Genomic DNA, 19,754 nt, shown 5'->3' with positions numbered 1-19,754 from the left:
CTTCCCGATTAAGTCATCATTCTTGAGTTGGACAAAACTAGGAGGAACAGAACAACAAGGGGTATTCGGTATTCGACACGCGATCAAGAGAGGTGCAGGATCATCGGAGAGAAGCGGATCCCACCATTGGAGGACCACCGACTCCAAGTTCAAAGAATACCATTCTGCTGGTTCATCGCCACAGATACATTTGTTAGTTACGATTAGTAGAATGGGAATGTAAAAGGACATTATCATAAGACGCATCATCGACGCCCCTTGCAGTTCAACAGGATTAAGATCCAGATGTTGACTGTCACCAGCTAATCCAGACTTCTCCAGATATTCATCCCAGATGACCAGGACGACGCCAGCTTCATTGGATACATCAGGCTAGTGCTCATTCCTATTCTTTAATTACAACCTTTCTCTTTCTCTCACCCTTTTCCCCAACTAGTCATTTTCTAAATTAAAAACATTTGAATTTTATTTAAATTCAACCACAATTTTACAGTTAAGTACCGTGTTGTGCATCAGTTCCATCCCCATTTGATTGCATTTATTTATTTCATATTCTGAGCTATAACTGATGACACAGCACCGGCACAATACATAATGTTGTGTGTGGACATTCCATAGACAATGCATACATCTTATGAACTATAAACTAATTTTCTCATTCTAGAAAGTCATACGTACATAATACATATATAATAAACTTACATATACATACAATTACATATACATTTATATGTGTACACATACACCAATATTTATACATACAAATATCTATCTATCTATCTATCTATCTATCTATCTATCTATCTATCTATCTATCTATCTATCTATCTATATATATATATATATCTATCTATCTATCTATCTATCTATATATATATATATATATATATATATATATATATATGCACGAACCCACAACATATATATATATCTCGCGCATTTCACATACACACATTCATGCGTTCACCATATATATTGTACACTAAAAAAAGATGAAAAGAATTAAATGTGATTATCGTAGTTAATGTGATAATATAAAAAATTAATTACTTTTGCTATTCAACTTCCCACAAATACCTGTTCAATAATTCTTTAGATATGTTTTTCTTTCAAAACTAAGTAAAAGTCACCAATACTTTCAGCTATATTAGTTATATAATGGACATAATCTTGTTAATGGGGAGTTATTATATGTGTTGGTTTTGCAATTGTGTACAATAATGATTTTATATTGAATTTAATATACTGCAAAAACTCACTGTTATCGAATCTATCATTTATTATTTCCAATAAACACATTTCTTGCACAATAACATATCTATCCGAAAACGTTGTGTACTCTAATTCGCCCAGTAGTCTGGAATACGAAACTTTATTAGTAATCGCGGATTGTGCAGTTTTCTTGTAGTATAGAAACCTTGAAAACGTTTTCTGAATTGCTTCTAATTCATTCTTTTGAGTTATGTATTCGTAGTCCAGACATCTAAGGCGTACTCCATCTTTGATCTTACAATACTTTTAAAAAGAGTTCCTGGAATATAACATCAATGTTTGTAAATATTTTCGCGTTTCTTATAATAAATCCCAATTGCTTAAAAGCGTTGTGTGTTACCAACAAAATATGTTTATTAAAAGACATATCACCGCTGTAAGTAATACCCAAATCTTTATATGTATATACACGTTCCAATACTTTGTTGTTTATCATGTACGGTCTAAGTTTAGTTGACCTTCTTTGTTTTGAAAATATCATGAATTTACACTTGTTGGTATTAAAATATATTTTATTTTCTATACTCCACTGATATATATTATTTAGATCGTCATTAAGTTTCAATACATACTGATTTTTCTGTATGTCTTTGTATAATTTAAAATCATAAGCATATAATAAACATTTGGAATATTTAACACATTTTGAGAAGTCATTTATAACCCTCAAATAAAGTTAAACACCAAATCCTCAAAAGCTGAAATATTTAATATTAATTGTGATAATTCAAAACATTTTGAACTAGTTAGTTTAAATAGACCTTTATCAAGGTAAATAAGCGAATTTTGGAAGTGTAACTTTCGTCAGATTATAGAAAATTGATTTCCGTTTGTCTTTTCTACAATTTACACCAAATTTCAGTTTCTTAAATCTAGACATATCTGGTGTACACTGCATTGTTTGCTCGGTTCAGCAGTTGCAGGTTGTTACGGTATTAGCTCATAGAATAACCCTTGCCCCTCTTCGAGAATTGCGTTGTAACTAGGACTATAACTTTCTACCTGACAAGGGTTTCCACCTCGAAGTCATTCTAGGAACTAAATGAAGATATTTATGTGATTTAATTTAATCGTTACACTTAACATTTGTCTTCCTTAAGTTACCAATTCACCACATTCCTTTCCATAGCATTGAGATCATTTCTCTGACTGTCAATTGGTGCTAAAAAAGGAGCTGTTCTGACAATAGTTTGCAGACTTACCAAGAATAAGGTATTTGATCTATATGCATTAACAAGCGACCCCTTAAAACTATTTTTCGAGTGAGTCTTTGTGGACGGGACATTTTTACATTTGTGAGTTAACTTAACGTATGTTAAACTTTGAATGAATTCCTTTCCACAGTTTTTATGCATATATTATTTCAGGTGCGAGTTAATAAAGCTCCGCTGATATTGATGTTTTACTGAATTTTACTCCAGAATGTTCAATGTTTGAGACTTCGATGTACATAAGATAACACATGTCATCCTGAAAACATTTTTGCACTCAATTTGTTTTCACACTACAGCGAACATGACGTTGCTACCACTATATGATACCATGTGCACTGGTATCTTTCATTTTTCAATATTCCTTGCGATTACCTAGTTTTCTGTTATGTGTTAACATGTGCTTCTCTAAAGTTGAGTAAATGCCTGCCGATGGTCTTGAAACTCAATTTTGACTTTAATCTTTGGTTATCAAAATGTGCTTCGAAAAACTTGATGTCTTCCCCAAACCGTTTTATCTTACCTCGCAACTACCGTTTCTCGCGTGAACGTGATATCATATATTTTCTTATAATTGATTTACGCTGAAATGCTTTACACGCTGGGAAAATGCAGTGGATTAGCCTGTGCTTTTGAAAAGTTGATTTCCTGCTAAATATTTTCGAACTCTCTTGGAAAATATATTTTACATGTGAATGGAACTACTAACCTACAAACTTTAACTATTTTTAAAGTGATTCTTTCTCCACGTACTTTATAGAAACAATATTTTCACATCAGGGTGAACATATTAACTGAAATTCAGCAATTATTTTTACACTCTTAACATTATCGGTTCTGGTACCTCTTCGTGTTCACATATGCCTTTGTAATTTTGAGTTTTTAGAAAATCAATTTTTAGTCTTCTTGTGAATTTGAGGCCTTTCACGTGCATTCTTTCATTCATGCTTGCTTAAAATTGATTTGTAGGTGAATTGCTATCCATAGACTTCTCAAATATTTAATTTTTCACCTGTATGTATCAGTGTGTGTTCGCTTTAAGTTGATTTTAGACTGAACCCTTTCCCACACTCTTGATCATATAAGATTTTTCACCTGTATGTGTTAGCATGGGTTCTGCGAGATTTACTTTTTGTTTAAAACGTTTTCCACACTGGTGATTTTTGACCTGTATGTTTTAACATATGGATTTGTAAGTCTGATTTCGCTGAATAAATTTCCACAGTCTTGGCAAAAATGATATTTCTCCCCTGTATGTCTTAACAAGTGCCGTACTAAACTTGATTTCAAGGTAAAATGGTTCCACACTCCTGGCAAGTATGTATTTTTTCATCTGTATGTTTTAGCATATGTCTGCCTAAAGTGGATGTGAGAGTCAATTGTTTCCCACGCTGATGGCATAGATTAGTTCTCTTGCCCGTTTGTATTAGCATATAGTTAACCAAATATGATTTCTTCCTGAAAGAGTTTCCACACACCTTGCAAGTATGAGGTTTCTCAATTGTATGTATTAACAAGTGGTCTCTTAAAGTTGATTTTCGATTGAATGCTTTTCCACACTCCTTGCAGATATGTGGATTTGCTGAATTGTGATTTAAGTTGAACCTTCGTAGTGTTGATTTTTGGCTGGACCCACATTATTAGTACATATGTAATCCCTTACCAGTTTGCGTTAGTATGTGCTCCATTAATTTTGATTTTTCACTGAATTGTTTCCTACAAACCTTGAAATTGTAAAGGGTTTCACGTGTATACGTTTGCATGTGCTGTCCTAAAAAAGATTTATTGGTGAGTCCCTCAACACAGTGCTGGTAAGTATGAGGTTTGCCATGCATTTGTAACAACATATCGATTTGTGAACTAAGTGCATTTGGTGTTTTGAAATTGGTACTTTTATTTAACCTGAAATGCAAAATATTCATTGATTGATAAATAATTGATTGATATGTGCAAATACCTGTGGACAATGTAACTGTCGCCAAAATTTGAATATTATAACTTGTCTTAGTGATACAGATAATATTATATCTTAAAGTGATTTTACTATATTTCAAGGCGTATTGAAAAACAGGCACTGTTCAGTTATTATGTAGAACATGAAGTAGACATGAAACCGAGACCTACAATAGATGTATTATCAATGTTTCCTAAATACCTGTCAATTTATGAAACTGTTTTACATATTTACTTTCAATCTATGAATAAGATTTTTCGGAATTTGTAGAAGGGCTAAAGCTATACGTGTCATTAATACACAATGTTATTACTTTTACAAAACAACAAATTCGTTGCTGGTATACTACTCGTATTTCCGAATACAAATGAAACTGATCTACTCATGTGGTGGAAGGGTAACGTAATATGCATAAAAGTCCATATAGAAATCAGAAAATTTATGTAAGGAAAGAAATATTTAAGCTTTTAATTGAAGGAAATAATGGAATATGAAGGAATGTAGAAATATTACAAATAATTTTTTTCGTTGCTACATTAATCATTTAAGGCAAATAATTGGTGATTTGTCTTTGGAAATACATTTTTTGTTCATTTCATTCACTGTTATACAGATAGTAGATATATTCAATTTTGAAAACCACTGATGCAGATGTTTACTATACATGAAATACACCGACAAGATACTTAACATGTTATCTTTGACTCGAAGTTTTCCGATATTCAGAGGAAACTATGTAACTTATGCGCTTGTGACATTTCAAAAAATAACATAATTTTAGGCAGTGTTACAATTTTACCAGTGATATTATACCTCCAGAACGGCTTGATATATCAAAGTAGTGTAAACGGCATTATAGTCTTTATATCTATTGAAAATCTTCTAACGAAGTGGATGGGATACTTATCTACGGAGGTTTTCGAAATAAATGCTTTTGAAAAAGTCAAATTTTCAATCGCTTTTATTTTAGTTCCTATTCACCCGAAATCCATTATGTTATGTTCATATAATCAAAAGCTAAACTACTTTGGATATTTCTTGACCTGTTCGTGTCACTTTCTATATTACTGCTGTAGAGACCACCAAAATTAGCGTATTTGTGACTACGCGTCCTTAGCTTCAAACAGTGAATAATAAATGTGATGCTGTAAGTTTACCTTTGACATTTCGATTTGAAATGTGTAATAATGTAACGTAGTGCCATTTGAAAAAATATAACTTTACGTTGAGTTGACAACATTGTTAACCTTATGGTATCACTGAGTATGCTAAATAATTGTCGATTTGCCTATTAGTTTAGAAGCGTATATCAAAGTAAATGATCAACCTTGCATGCATATATATACATTGTGAACTACCTGGGCAAACTTCAGCATGATTCCGTACACTTGTACAAGTAAAACGGTTTGGAAACGGATGTGAGCCGATCAATAGTTTGGGCGCTACAGAGCGCCAAAGCATGGAAGAATATTAACTTAAGAGCCCCATATCTCCACTATCTTGAGTGACAGAGCTAAGGCGGCAAGGTGACGTCAGAGGAACCGAAACTGCTCTATCCAAAAATGCCTATGCTCCAAGCGTGACATTCGTGCACAATGGAGTCCGAAAGTTTCTGCCGAAACGTGGGTCCTAATTTGCGTCGTTCGACGGTTAAACGAACACCAAGCAATAATTTGCTGTCGGAAACGTTATATTGCGAACTTTGTCAATATAGCGGAGGAATTTACATTTGCTATGTGAGGGTGCATAACTGTAACAGCAGACAGGCGTTAAGTAATATCAAGACTATGTTCTTGAGTGATCAGACCTGAGAGAGGGAGTATTTTGAAATGAATAGAAATAGCACATTATGTAAACAGCTGCAAAACATGGGAATTAGTCGGAACACAGTTGAAAATAGGGTGCAGGAACTCAAAACTATGATATGTGAAAGACCACTACATAAGAGAAACATTTGTATTGGAACGTGCATTCGTACAATATCTTATTGCATGCCACAGATGGTGTTATTGCTTCTGGAAACGTCACAGGAGATGACGAAAGTGCCCTCCCTGCGCGTCAATGCATCCAGCAACTCGTCGCATCATAGATTGCCGAACTCGCTTCATTTGTCCGTGTTGCACCCGAAGTTCGTCAAATGCTATACGATTACGTTGTTGAAGCGTCTAGAGATCAGGAATTGGTTCGCGTACACGAGACTTTTCACAAATAGTAGTAGAGCGGAATCAGGCCAGGTGACCATGCAGGCCATGCAACAGGAACTCCACGACCAATCCATCTGAAGGGGCAATTATGTTTAGATATTGGCGTACAAGACGTTGGATGTGGACTGGAGCTCCATTATGTATCATCCACATGACCCATCGTACTTGGGGTGGCACATCTTCAAGTTCAATAGGTAGAGGGTTCAGCAGCAAAAAGAGAAATGGTGTCCATTGAGGCGCTGTGAGAGAAATACTGGCCCAAGTAGGTGGTCCTCATGATTCTCCTAATTGGATGATTCAACTATTTCACGGGATTCTCTGTATCCCACAAATGACGGTTGAGTAGGTTAATGATACTAATCTTAACAAGAGTCGCCTCATCTGAGAAGAAAATTGACGAAGAAATCCAAGAATAGTGGTGACACTGTGTAATAACCGTCGACAAAACCTGTCTCGAGGAAGGAAATCCACAGGTAATAATACCTGAACACTTTGCAGGTGGTAGGGATAGTAGTTGATGTCCTGCAGAATACTTAACACAGTCGCTTGGCTTATATCATACTGGCGGGCCAGTTGCCTAGAGCTTGCACTGGGGTTATTCGCAATCTCTTGTAGCACACGTTTGCCGAACATAATCCACACGGCCTCTACGTTCACGAATTCCCTCAAATAATCCTGTTTCACGCAAACGCCAAAATATTGCAGCAAACGTTTGGTTAATCGGTTGCTGTCAATGAGGATACTTCTCCGGGTACATTCTTGCTGCTTCTCGACCATTGCCGTCTGCTTGGCCATACACAAACAACATACCGGCCTGTTCTCGGTAGGAACAACGGACCATTTTATCAGCACCAAACAACACACGTCCCCTCATGAGGCGCACTCGAACAGTACACATGTTTGATGGGCCGTGACTGCCGCCACATGACAGACAGCCATCAATGTACTGTACTATATACTACGTCTACGCCATTCCACTTTTTGTCTCTTCTCCTATGTGCTCTGCATTGCGGGCGTCAGGTTTGAAACACTGTACTGACTTGCTGCTGTGCACTGGGCTTGGCTTTCCACGCATATTTATTATGGTTCCTGTTGAGATACGTATTATTATTAATCATAATAATAAAAGCATGTTCATAATAATAATAATAATAATAATACTTATACTACGTATAGTACTAATAATACTACAAAGTTACGACCATCGTTCTTCTCGTCTTACTGTTATGTATTGCTTTGTGTTGTTTTCCTCTGACCAGTTTTATGTCACACAACGCGAATGTAAATATGGTACCTTATACAAGGCCTAGGGCGTTATCGTATCTGCCTTCTGCCCCGACATTATGCTGGCTGAGGAACGTACATGCGAAACAATAAGATTGCTACATCCTGGCGCGGTCATCATGACAGTTGTCAGGGTTTTTCTTCAGTACCACCAGGATTATGCCGGAATGGTATCTCTACTGCAATCAAGACCGGATAGGCATTATTAGGAGGGCGAGGGAGCTTTTTCCCCACAAAGCCTAGCATCTCACTTTCACAAATCAAGTTGCACAGTTTTCTTTCTACAGTAAGTCAATAGTATTAACAACTAACAATTAAAACCTTATATTCTTTCAACATATTACTCTGAGTTGTTCAAAATATATGAAGTTCAAGGAGTACGTATAATATATTACAAAATTAGCAGATGTTTTAGTGTACTATTTTTTGATGTTACAGGATCGATCACCTTTTCACTCGAAACATTCCTTAACAAATCCTTTTTAGTAGACATCAGTATAAATGTTTCTAAATGTTCCTGAGACATGGTACTCTTAACCTATTTATAACGTATTTCAGTTTTGAAAAACTCCTTTTACACGTTATCTGAGTTATGAGCAGAATCGACAGAAATTGTATGCTAGTAGCAAATTTCGATAAGCACTATTGTACAACTCTGCAAAATTAAAAAAGCACATTGAACAAGGTTTGCAACACGTTTTACACTCGCCTTCCTGAAGAAATGTATTTTCTTCTAATTCCAAATCACTTGTGCCATCAGCACAACCAATCGTTTCTTCTCGATTGTATTCGTCGTGAAGACTGACTTTCAAAAATTCCCATTTCCTTGAAAAGTCCAAGAGACAACTTTTACAGAATACTTGGAAACTTCTTTACTAAACTTTTTCAGAAGGTGAGTACGTTTATCGAAAGCCATATCTGGAAGTTCTCTTGCTTGATTGAAGTTTCTAGGACCCTAACAATCTATAAAGTATCTTGCTTCTTGAATCTTGAAGAAATACTCGAAAACACCGCATTCAGTATTGCGTTGAATGCTTCGGTCATCGGTTCAAAAACAGCTTCATCTTCACATTCATACGAAAACATTCTTTTCCACCTCGGAAAGGGAGTTGTCGACAGGTCAGGAGAAACAAAGAAATCACGTTCTAATCTTTCAAATTTGTTATTGGCCCATTCTGCAAATCTTAACAGATTCAAAATCAGCTTTCTGCTCTTTCAGTTGGGACAGAATAATCTGTACCATTGAATACGATTAAAATACACTAGCACCCTGTATTTAGAGATAGTTTGACAGAGGGATTGTCACTTGAAATATTCTCAGGAACATTTGTGCTTGCAAAATTGTTTTCAACTTGATATCTTTTCTATATATTTTCACTTTACACTTAGCTTCTAGTTTGATATTTTCCGTAGAAGCAATTTTCTTCATTGTTATGGTCAACTCCATGTACAAAGCACTTTCTGGGTTCGAAAAATGGCCGAACTTTTTCTCCTATCCTGTCGAATAGCGCTGTCCTGTTGAATAGTATTCAATAGAACAGAAAACATTCCAGCTGAGAACTTCTTTCGAAATATCTTCTCTGATAAGTTTGTTGATGGCATTCAAAACATATTCACCGTGTTTTTTGAAAGTTATGTGACCACCATCCTGCTTACTTCCTCGTACATGATTCAGTTTGCTCTTCTCGATCATCTTTAAATTATTTTTGAGCGGAAGGTCAAATTTTCTTAACAAAAGAATAATATCCAAACAGTTTTCATGATCTGTAGCTGTATCTTCCAGTCTATAGGCTGTTTCATGTCCTTTTCCTCTGTAAGTGAGCCTCTTTTACCAATGAGTTTCAGCACTTCGACAACTCGATGCATTACCTGTCTGTTCTTCTCAACCTGATATACTGCCGCTGTTTTATCTATCCATGAGGAAGTGGTTTCTTAACACTATGTTCTCAAGCATACACGCTAGTCCGATGAATTTTGAGAGATTCGTGTTCTCTTACTCGCTGATAAGCGCATTTAGTGTTACGTTCGTCACGTACTGAATCTTTAAGGACCATGTTTGTTCAATCTGCAGAATAAGTTGTGCACAGGTTTAAAAAAAACTCATTTTGAGTAGGAAATATAAGAGCCAAGCCATGTTGGTGCCATCTGCTCGTTTATTAGCAAACTTAGGATTAAAGGATATGTTCTGTTTTGGTTAATGGGGATGAAACTTAAAAGCTTGGGGATATCATCCTCTTGTGGACATATGAAATATATAATTGCTCTGTTCCCTACAGCATCACGCTTTTCAATATTTTCACTGACTTCGGAACCTCCATCACTAGAACTGAAGCTTTTCTCCTCAATTTCTTTGATAGAAACAATCGTAGTTGATGTTTTAAGCGCATTAATTTCAAGTCTGATGGAAGTGGAATCTTCTTGTTCATTTTCCATTCTGACAGTGACATTCGTAGCTGATGTGGTGGGGGAACTAATTTCAGCATTTATGAAACTAAAGTTTTCCTGTTCATTTTTTCTTCTGACAGTAGCATTAGTAGCAGATGAGATAGGATCGCTAACTTCAATACTATATTCAGTCTGTTGGCAGTCAGAAGTTGATAAAATCTTGCAGGCTTGGAAGCAGTAAATAGATATATAATCAGTTTGCAGGCATCAGCATCTGCATATAATAGCTTTGCATTCTTTCCATTACGCCGCAACGATTTTCAGGAGTTAAAGCTTGGTCCATTTAATGTGAAATTTTCTTTTATGTGTTGCATCTTAAGGGCGATTAGTTGAGGGGGCGTACCGGGCGACGCCCGGTGGCCCTATCCGCTCCTCACTGGAATGGATCTGGATAGCTCCTACATCTCTCAATTATTTCCCATTCCTAACAGCGTAGTGTTCCGGTGTCCTCATTAACCACAACTATTGCGCGTTCGTGCTAGAAGAACTTTGTCCTGTATTGTCTCGTTTCAAACCCGAGACGCGCCTTCGATACAAGACTGACCTACCAGTTGCGTTTACTTGGTCTACCTGTTGCATACTCGTGCATGTTTGCCTTATTTAGTAGTCTTTCACATTTCATAGTTTCGAGTTCTTGCATTCTACTTTCATCTGTGTTGCGACTAATTCCCATGTTTTGCAGCTGTTTACATAATGTGATATTTCTATTCATTTCAAAAGACTCCCTCTCTCAGGTCTGATCACTCAAGAACATAGTCTTGCTATCACGTAACGCGTGCCTGCTGTTACAGTTATGCAACCCCACATAGCAAATGTAAATTCATGCGCTATATTGACAATGTTGGCGATATGATATTTCCGATCACAAATTATTGCTTGCTGTTCGTCTAGTCGTCGAACGATGCAAATCGGGACCCACATTTTGGCAGAAACTTTCTGAGGATTCTCCACTTCGTTTGGGGAGTCCCTTGTGCACGAATGTCACGCTTGCAGCATAGGCATTATGGATAGAGCAGTTTCGGTTCCTTTGACGTGACCTTACCGCGTTAGCTCTGTCGTTCAGGATAGTGGAGATATGGGACTCTGAAATTAATATTCTCGTACCTTTTCGGAGCCCTGTGACGCCCAAACTATTGATCGGCTCGCATCTGTTCCCAAGACGTTTTACTCGTACAAGTGTTCGGAATCACCTGTTGAAGTTTGTCCACGTAGTTACTATTCACCCTGCATATGTATGTATATGTATATCTACGAAGGTACCTTACTCCGACCTAGGAGATATACTCTAATAATTCTGAATGAATTCTAACATGTAGTCTTCCAGGAACTAGTAGTTGAGGATGTAATACACTCTAGTGTTAAAGGACGTGAAAGTGTAGTTGGTAATCGCATTAAACAAAATATGACGCGTGAAATTTTGATAATAAGTTATTTTCCTACAGAATCACAAAATCGGCTTTAAAAAGGTATGATTTATCGTATTCATAATGACGTGTTGCAAACATCTTTTGAAGTGACAACGTATGAGTGATTCTAAACCAGTTAGAATGTACTAAAACCAAGGAACTGACGCAGATTAAGACTTACATTATGAATATAGATGGTATTATATGGTATGATTTATGAATACATATGCCTGTTGAAATAAAGTTTTGGACAGATATTACAGCTTTGCTAAATACTCATTTTATGCATTATCAGCTGATTTCTTTGTTTACCATATTCTTGCTTTCTCAGCGTTTCGTGAAATCTGGTAGCCTATAATCGTCACTAGGTATTCCATTCGTAATCTAGAGTATTTCAATACATACATAAAAAACGAAAACAATAGAAAATGACACGAAGTTAAAGAAAATATAACTAATAACAATAAGGAATTTAATAAAGTAAATAATGAAATAAAAGTAGAAATAATGTTACATATAAATAATGATAATATTTAAATAATTAAAATAGAAATACTAACGCATTTGCGTTTGGGCATCTGCTGAAGTCTGAAGTAGAATATCTGGAAACAAGAAAGAAAAAAAAAGAAGGAAACGGAATTATAGAAAGTACTACTTTTATGATGAAATTTACCACTACAAGTTAAGCATTTCTATCTAATTGACTTTCATAAATATTAAACATATAATTGCTGTACTTAAAAGCTCTAAATATAAATATTCTTTGATGGATGCATCATATTACTAATGTACATACTGAAAGCAAAATATAGGAAATTACAAACAAAAAGTCATAATTGGAAGACCTAAAATTAATAAATTGAATACATTCTTTTAATTATATGACCAATCATTTTCTACAATGTGTTCCACCTTAAATACTTCTAAGGAGATTACCGTTTATCCATATCTATTAGAAGGACCATCTTTCGTAGTAATTTTGCGAAAATACTCACGAGAAAGATGGGTATTGAGGCATATGAATGAAGTCAATGAATTAATTACTTAGTCCGATTATTTATTTTACTTGGTACGTACGAAATGAAAAGAAATCTTTCCGTTTTACGTCCTACGCGTACGCCGGCTAGGCTAAAGGAGGCGGTGTGGATGAGAAATAAAGGGAATAAATAAAATGGGAGAACCTTGAGAAAACCCACGAACACGGTGTTTGTCAACCACTGGATTCACTTAGCGCGAGCTGGGATCGAACCAGGGACCCCATGCACCAAAGCTGAACACTCTACCACTGAGCCAACGCGGCCTCTTGTTATGTACGCGTTGTACAGTTCTTTTCTATACGATCATAGTTAACTGACAATATAATTTAACTTCAATACTTTGCTGTAAATCATTTTAGCGATAGTAATTTGCTGGTTACTATAAAACACATTCAAGTTGCAATCAGTATTCTACATCTATTACATTCGGGACATTCATTAGGTTTCTTAGAATATGAGTAAGTTAACATTAGACACTTTTACAGCGAAGAATGTGGAAGTTAATATCTTTCTCAGCAGTGTTTGCTACGGAAGCGATCAATTCTCTGGTTTAAAAGGTCCCGTTTTACCGGGAATCGATGAGACTGTCCTAACAATAATTTAAACCTTGCTTAAAAGAACATGGGCTTAAAAGAACATCGAGTAGTACTAATATGTAATATATTTACGCAATAAAGGCTTCGTTGTAATGATAGTCCAAAAAATGCAGTCACAATGAGTGATCTTTTACATCACGCTCATCTCTACACAAATATCACACGGTAGTACGCTAGTCACATTGAAAGGGTACTCAACAAATGTCTGAAAATTTTTCGGTCTTTCTGTTGTACAACGAATCTCATACGAATCGTATTCAAGGACGTCTTCATATTGTGGTGATAAAAATTGATTATGGGTCAATGATTTTTATAATACTTTCCCGCAAATTCACGCTTGTGTTAAGGCTTGCAAGACCACAATTTCAGAAAAACGTCACTAAAGCTTTTTACGATACGAGGAAAATAAGCATCCTGTTGTATTTTCCACGTTAATCCCCGTGATATTGTGATGTGTTGTATTCTCTTCATAAGAGCAAACTTCGAGTATTTTTTCAATGACATTCCATGCATCCAATGGCGAGACGGGATTCCATTGAGTAGTAGGAAAATAATGTTGGGTGTACCACTGTCTAATATGTTTATTTTTAAGTTTACCGGAAATCAAGGCTACGTGAATATTTCGAGGTTGAAACCAGTGTCCTACACTCAAGGACGGAACGCGCCTTTTGGTTTTTTGAAAACATCAAATAACGATTGCAACAAAGTGTCATCCGCAGATGTTATTGTTTGGAAGATATAACTTTACTGTAGCACTCATGGATTTGTAGAACTCTTTTCATGCTTTGCACTGCTTAGGTACGAGCGTCACACATTTCCAGTTGCAATTTGGTTCAGTTTGAACTATATACACAAACAGTGTCTGAACCGTATTGATTTATATGATGTCTTATATCGTTCAAAAAGTTGATTGTTCTAGCAAGGTCGTAGTCTCCTGCTGGACGTCCAGAAGATAAAAATTTTGTTACTTTCTACAAGACATTGTGTATTTCATTAAGTGTCACACAGAGGTATGTGATGACGAAAATTGTGGTATAGTTCGCAGCAGAAAACCTGCAATATGAGCATGTAAGTTTATTGTGAAACGAGGAAATCTTTTACTCCAAAAATAAGTGTGATGGGGAGGACGCCAAGGTTTCTTCTGGCGTGATTTGTGCACTTAGACGTTATGTTGATTCCCTGCGCAGTTAGGCGAGTTTCACAATAAACTTACATGCTCATATTGCAGGTTTTATTCTGCGGACTGTACATCTAATCTGCTACTAAACTGCGAAGCCCATCTCCAGAGGTCAACATCGTGTATGGTAAAGTGTACACATGAATCATTTTCGAATGATAGTAGCAGAACCTGTGGCACATTTGTTCGTATTACTGTAATACGTGGTGACTTTCCGATTATATTCAAAGGCGATATTACCATTAGATGGACTGTCGCATCTAGTACACTCACGGCGCGGAAAGTAATCATCCAGATCTCTTTCTCTATCGCGATTTATGGGAGCTAACGTAAATTTCATTCTGAGACACAGTTTCTTGCGATTCAGGCTTCTTCCACACTTTGTAAAATACTTTCTACGTGGTTTTACTACGTTGAAATAGTGTATCCGGCATATTTATTACGTTGAAAGCAATCGTTGCTCCTGCTTCATGTCACAAAATGGAACACTATATGAATTTGATTAAGTCTGCTGCCTAAATTTGGCAAGATTCTTCACATCTGGTGTCTAATCTTCGCATATTTTTCACGTCTATTGGCGGAAGGTGGCGAAGATTCTCTTGTAAATTCTAACTTTGAATTTTATTTGTTTATTATTTCGAAGTATTTTTTGTATTGCGTCGTATTCGAATTCAAGGAGGTTGTCAAAATTTCCTTCCAGAGTTTGTTAAACCGTTAATACCTAGAAACACAGAAACAAGGAATATTGCAGAGTTTCTCAGAGAGCGGGAAGCTGTCAGAAGTAAAATTTACTAGTTACGTGTATTCAAATAAGAAAAGACTAAGCAAGGGGAAATCACGATGGCAGTAGAAAATAAGAACGGCATGGTAATCAGCGAGAAGACTGAAGTATTAGGAAAATGGAAAGAATACGTTGAGGACTTATATGGAAGTAGGGATAGGTCGTGTGTCCACGAGTTGAAGTACAAAATGAAGTACCCAAGGATGGTAGAGGGTTTCGGGATGAGCTTGAAGGAGCTACATCCGAGATTAGGAATGAAAGGCAATCGGGGTAGATAATATACCAGTTGAATTCATTAAAATTATGGGAGGCAAGGGTAAGAAAGAATTGTTTCGACTTTGCAATGAAATATATTAAACTAGAGAGTGATCAAAAGACTTCCTGAAAACGATCATGCGAACGTTGGCTGAGGATTATAGATTAATCTCATATCTCACGCAGCAAAAATTTTGCTTCGAATTCTGAACAGAAGGTTGTATGAAAGTACAAATGAAAAAGTTGAGGTAGGAATAGTTCGGGTTCACGAGAGGTAAGGGAACAAGAGATGCAATTGAATTATTAAGAGTGATCGGTGAAAGTTTTATAGAAAAAGGGAAAGAGGTATATGTGGTATTTATTAATCCAGAAAAGGCTTCTGACCATGTGAATTGGGAATTGTTATTGGAAGTTCTGAAGACGGTTGGGTTGGAATGGAAGACTCATAAGAAACTTGAATATGAACCAAGAAGTAAGGGTTAGAATAAGGGAAGAAATGACAGAGAAGAGTGGAATTGAAAGGGGAGTTGGACAGGAATGCTGTTTCTCACCAACATTACTTAATATCTATTTAGAAAGGATAGTGAAACAGAGCCAACATAAGACGGCATTTTAGTAGGAGGTAGAATTATTAAATATATACGGTTTGGAGACGATATGGCGCTTGTTGCGGAATGTGAAAAGAAAATCAATAAGATGTTAGAAAACTTGAGAAAGGGTTGTGAAAAAACACACGGTGGAGAGGAGAAAATAGAAAAGTAGGAGAGGAGAAAATAGAACAGGTGACTAATTTTCGATAAATGGATAGCATTATTAGCGATGACATGAAGTGTAAACGTGAAACAAAAGCTAACATAAGAATGGCGAAAGAAGTCTTTAGGAGGAAGAAAATACTATTTTGTGGGACCTTGAATAAGTTGAGAAAAAACTCATACAATGCTTTTGGTGGGGGAGAAAAGAATAGTTTTAAATATTATTAAGAGGAAGAGAAACTGGCTGGGGCATTGGCTAAGAAATGTGCTAGAGGAAATGGTGGCAGCAAAGAGAAGGAGGGGTTGAGTGAGACTACAATTAATGGGAGACATCAAAACAAAAAAAATCGTACATGAATATGAAAAGGAAGACCATGGAACGTGGAAGCTTCTCAGCTACGGCAATTCTGCCAATAAGGGCAGAATACCTATGATGATGATGATAAAGTTGTTAACAAGGATGTTGTGTAAAGTAGAAGCTGACATTGTTAGATGAAATATTAAGAGCTGTAGCGATTAAGCTCCAACATATGATCGACATTGTAAAAATTACGTCTGTCCGGACATTCGGAAGCAAACTATGGTAGAAGTGGTCGAAACGCATAACATTTTTGTTTCAAATTAGGTCATATAATAAGTTGCGCCATTATAAGATATAGAGAAAAATATGGTAGACAGTTCTTTACCACGAAAATTAGTTCTTCAATACTATTATAAAAACCATTTTGGAGAGATAAATTTGTAACATTATAGCGAAAGTTGAATCAAGATACGATAGTGGCACATGGTACGATATACAAGAACTTTAGAAAAACATAGTACGTCAAATACAGCGTGAGGACTTTTCGCTTTGTGTACAATATAAAAAGATATAACTTCTTTGTGTGTTTTGAGGAGGAAGAAATAGTTTTCTTCACTTTCGGCATCCGGGTGATATACGCCGGACACGTATGAGCGATGACATCCCTCGACGATCTCATTGCCAGAGAAACTGGGAAGAAGATAGGAATGGGGAAGGAAGCTGTCTGGGAGCATTATGTGAAATACCATTCCCTCATTTGCCTGGTGTGAATGAGGAAAATCCTGAATCAGAACGGCTAGTCTGAAAAAAGCTTAAATACTTTTCCGATCTCCACCACCGGGAATAGAATCCAGGACCTCTTGTTCCAAAGGCGAGAGCGTTAGCGACTACCGTGTTTCGAATGCAACGTTCTCAGTTACAGGGGATCCCTTCTAGGATATGACGCCAGGGCACTTCATGAACGAAAAGTGTGTTGTAATATAGTTGGTGATTTAGACAAACAAGTATTGTGTTTAACGGACAAGTTACTCTTGAAAAGCAGTATTAAATATATTAACAAAATTTCCTTCTGCATAATAAAAAATATTTCCCATTGTATTTATTGTATCAAAGTACTCCTTTCAACTATTCATGCAATTTGATAGCTTGGGTAGAACTTTAAAACTAGTTTTAAATATACTTTTTATGATATTGCTAAGTGGGTGTTATACTTACAATTGCCTTCTTAATTATATAATGAAACTGACTATTGGTCATTACTGCATTTGATTTCGGAATGGTGTGTCTGTAACTAATGCTAACGATTGGTGCAAGAATTAGAATCCTTGAAGCAGAACGCATCGGAATGTAAGAACATTTACTTTAGTGAAAATGTTCCATTTCTTACAATCGGCTGTATCCTTTTATTTACTGGTATGCAACTGTTTGCGATTCCAGTAGCCTACTTTAAAGTAAAGGAAGAAATATAATTTAACGAAGTTTTGCAACTCTTAAGTAAAATGTTTATACAAAACACAATATTAAAGAACGGAAGATATCTGAGCGTACCTGATTTCCTGAACACTGTTATCTAATTCTTGACAAACATTTCCTTCATCATTCTCTTCTGCTTTATCTGCAATAATGCAAGAGATGCTATTGGTTGATTCTCCCGTAGTGCGTATACAATCACTGAATTTTCGGTATAAAATTGCCAAGTTACTATGAAATATCTTGTCATTTAAAAGTGACTCAGAAGTAAAATTTGGTACCGAAGTTTCTTTCAAAATGTACATATCACTATCTCTTTCCATTCCACTTTCTTCTTTCTTAAATTCCAATTCTGACAGACGATATTGAAAGAGGATCCTCACATTCTAATTCATTAGTATTAAAATTACACAGTTTATAATTAGGCCCGTCTTCTTCTTTCATTTCAATTTCAACTGAAGCACTGTTGAAACAATCGAAATCTATTTGCTTGAAAATAATTTACACATACTACTTAAGACTTCTAATATACAGTGTTTAAGAAAATCGAATAATTCTGAAAGGAATAATAAAAATATTATTCGTTATTAAACAGCATTATAAGCAACGAAGACACAAATACATTGAGAACTTCGTTTGTTCATTCTAAAATATCTCTGATAATTGACCATCATTTCTATAAGTGGTGCGAAATTCACGGTATTATTGAGAAAAACGACACCACCGGAAATAGAACTAAAGCATGTATGACACATTTTATAGTAAAACATAGTATTCGAGTCACTTTACAATAATAATTTTATTTTGCTTTCTGTACGAAAATTATTCTAGATATCCAGAAGATTTTTAACCATGTTCAGGAGAGCTATTTTAACTAATTTGGATTCCATATAATTTCGCTTTTATGGAATTGTGGAATAAATTATAAAGTTTCAAAGCAAATTTCAATACTATTAAAATTTTCTTTTCTTAAAAGGACATCTCTATGCTGGACCATCTAATCTAAACCACATGAAAGAAGAAATAAAAAGCACAAAAGAAAAACAGAAAGTTACTACCCTGTTCAGAATTTGTAACACAGTACACTTTAAAAAAATAGAGTAGGCAAATGTGCAAAATAATTATAAGAAAATGGATAGTGTAGTGAATAAGAACTTACAAAAGTACGTATTTACGTAGAAATATGCTTCATAAAAGTATAAATGTAAAAAATGGGACATGTTTAAAGGATAAGGTAATATTGAAAATACATATGGATGACCATAAAAAAATTGTTGAAAATAAATGTGAGAATGACCAGATGTTTGCTGACATATATTTATTTGTTTCTTTTTATCTTTAACATATAGCCCCCAGAAAGCAGAAAGGTGCTAAGCGCCGCTTCCCTTGATTTCCAACTAAGTGTATATCCGGACTACCCATTTCATGTTTAATATTGTGCAGAAAGGAGACAAGTAGCAGGAGACGATATGAAAGGTCTACAGTGAAAACTGAATTCTAGAAGAAAGAAAGAATCAGAATTAATTAGTTTCATTCGTTTTTAATGGTCTCCTTAGATTTTTTTTTTTTTTTTTTTTTTGCGCTTAGCACCATTCTGCTTTCTGGGGGC

General features: G+C 35.7%; 1 protein-coding gene across 1 annotated transcript; it reads right to left on the bottom strand.

Annotated features, from left to right (window-relative positions):
- Positions 1-1,070: 1,070 nt before the first annotated feature.
- On the bottom strand, positions 1,071-18,521 carry LOC145664676 (uncharacterized). The gene is made up of 3 exons (XM_081731531.1): positions 18,224-18,521; positions 12,337-12,378; positions 1,071-4,385 (listed from the first exon to the last, which is right to left on the bottom strand). The coding sequence occupies exons 1-3, from the start codon at positions 18,466-18,468 to the stop codon at positions 4,124-4,126; spliced, it is 549 nt and encodes a 182-aa protein (XP_081587657.1). The 5' UTR covers positions 18,469-18,521; the 3' UTR covers positions 1,071-4,123.
- Between the last annotated feature and the right edge of the window lie 1,233 nt (positions 18,522-19,754).

This window comes from Thermobia domestica, chromosome 11, assembly GCF_964235325.1.
Source record: "Thermobia domestica chromosome 11, izTheDome1.hap1.1, whole genome shotgun sequence".
NCBI classification, from domain to species: Eukaryota; Metazoa; Arthropoda; class Insecta; order Zygentoma; family Lepismatidae; genus Thermobia; species Thermobia domestica.
This window is presented reverse-complemented; position numbering and strand designations above follow the sequence as displayed.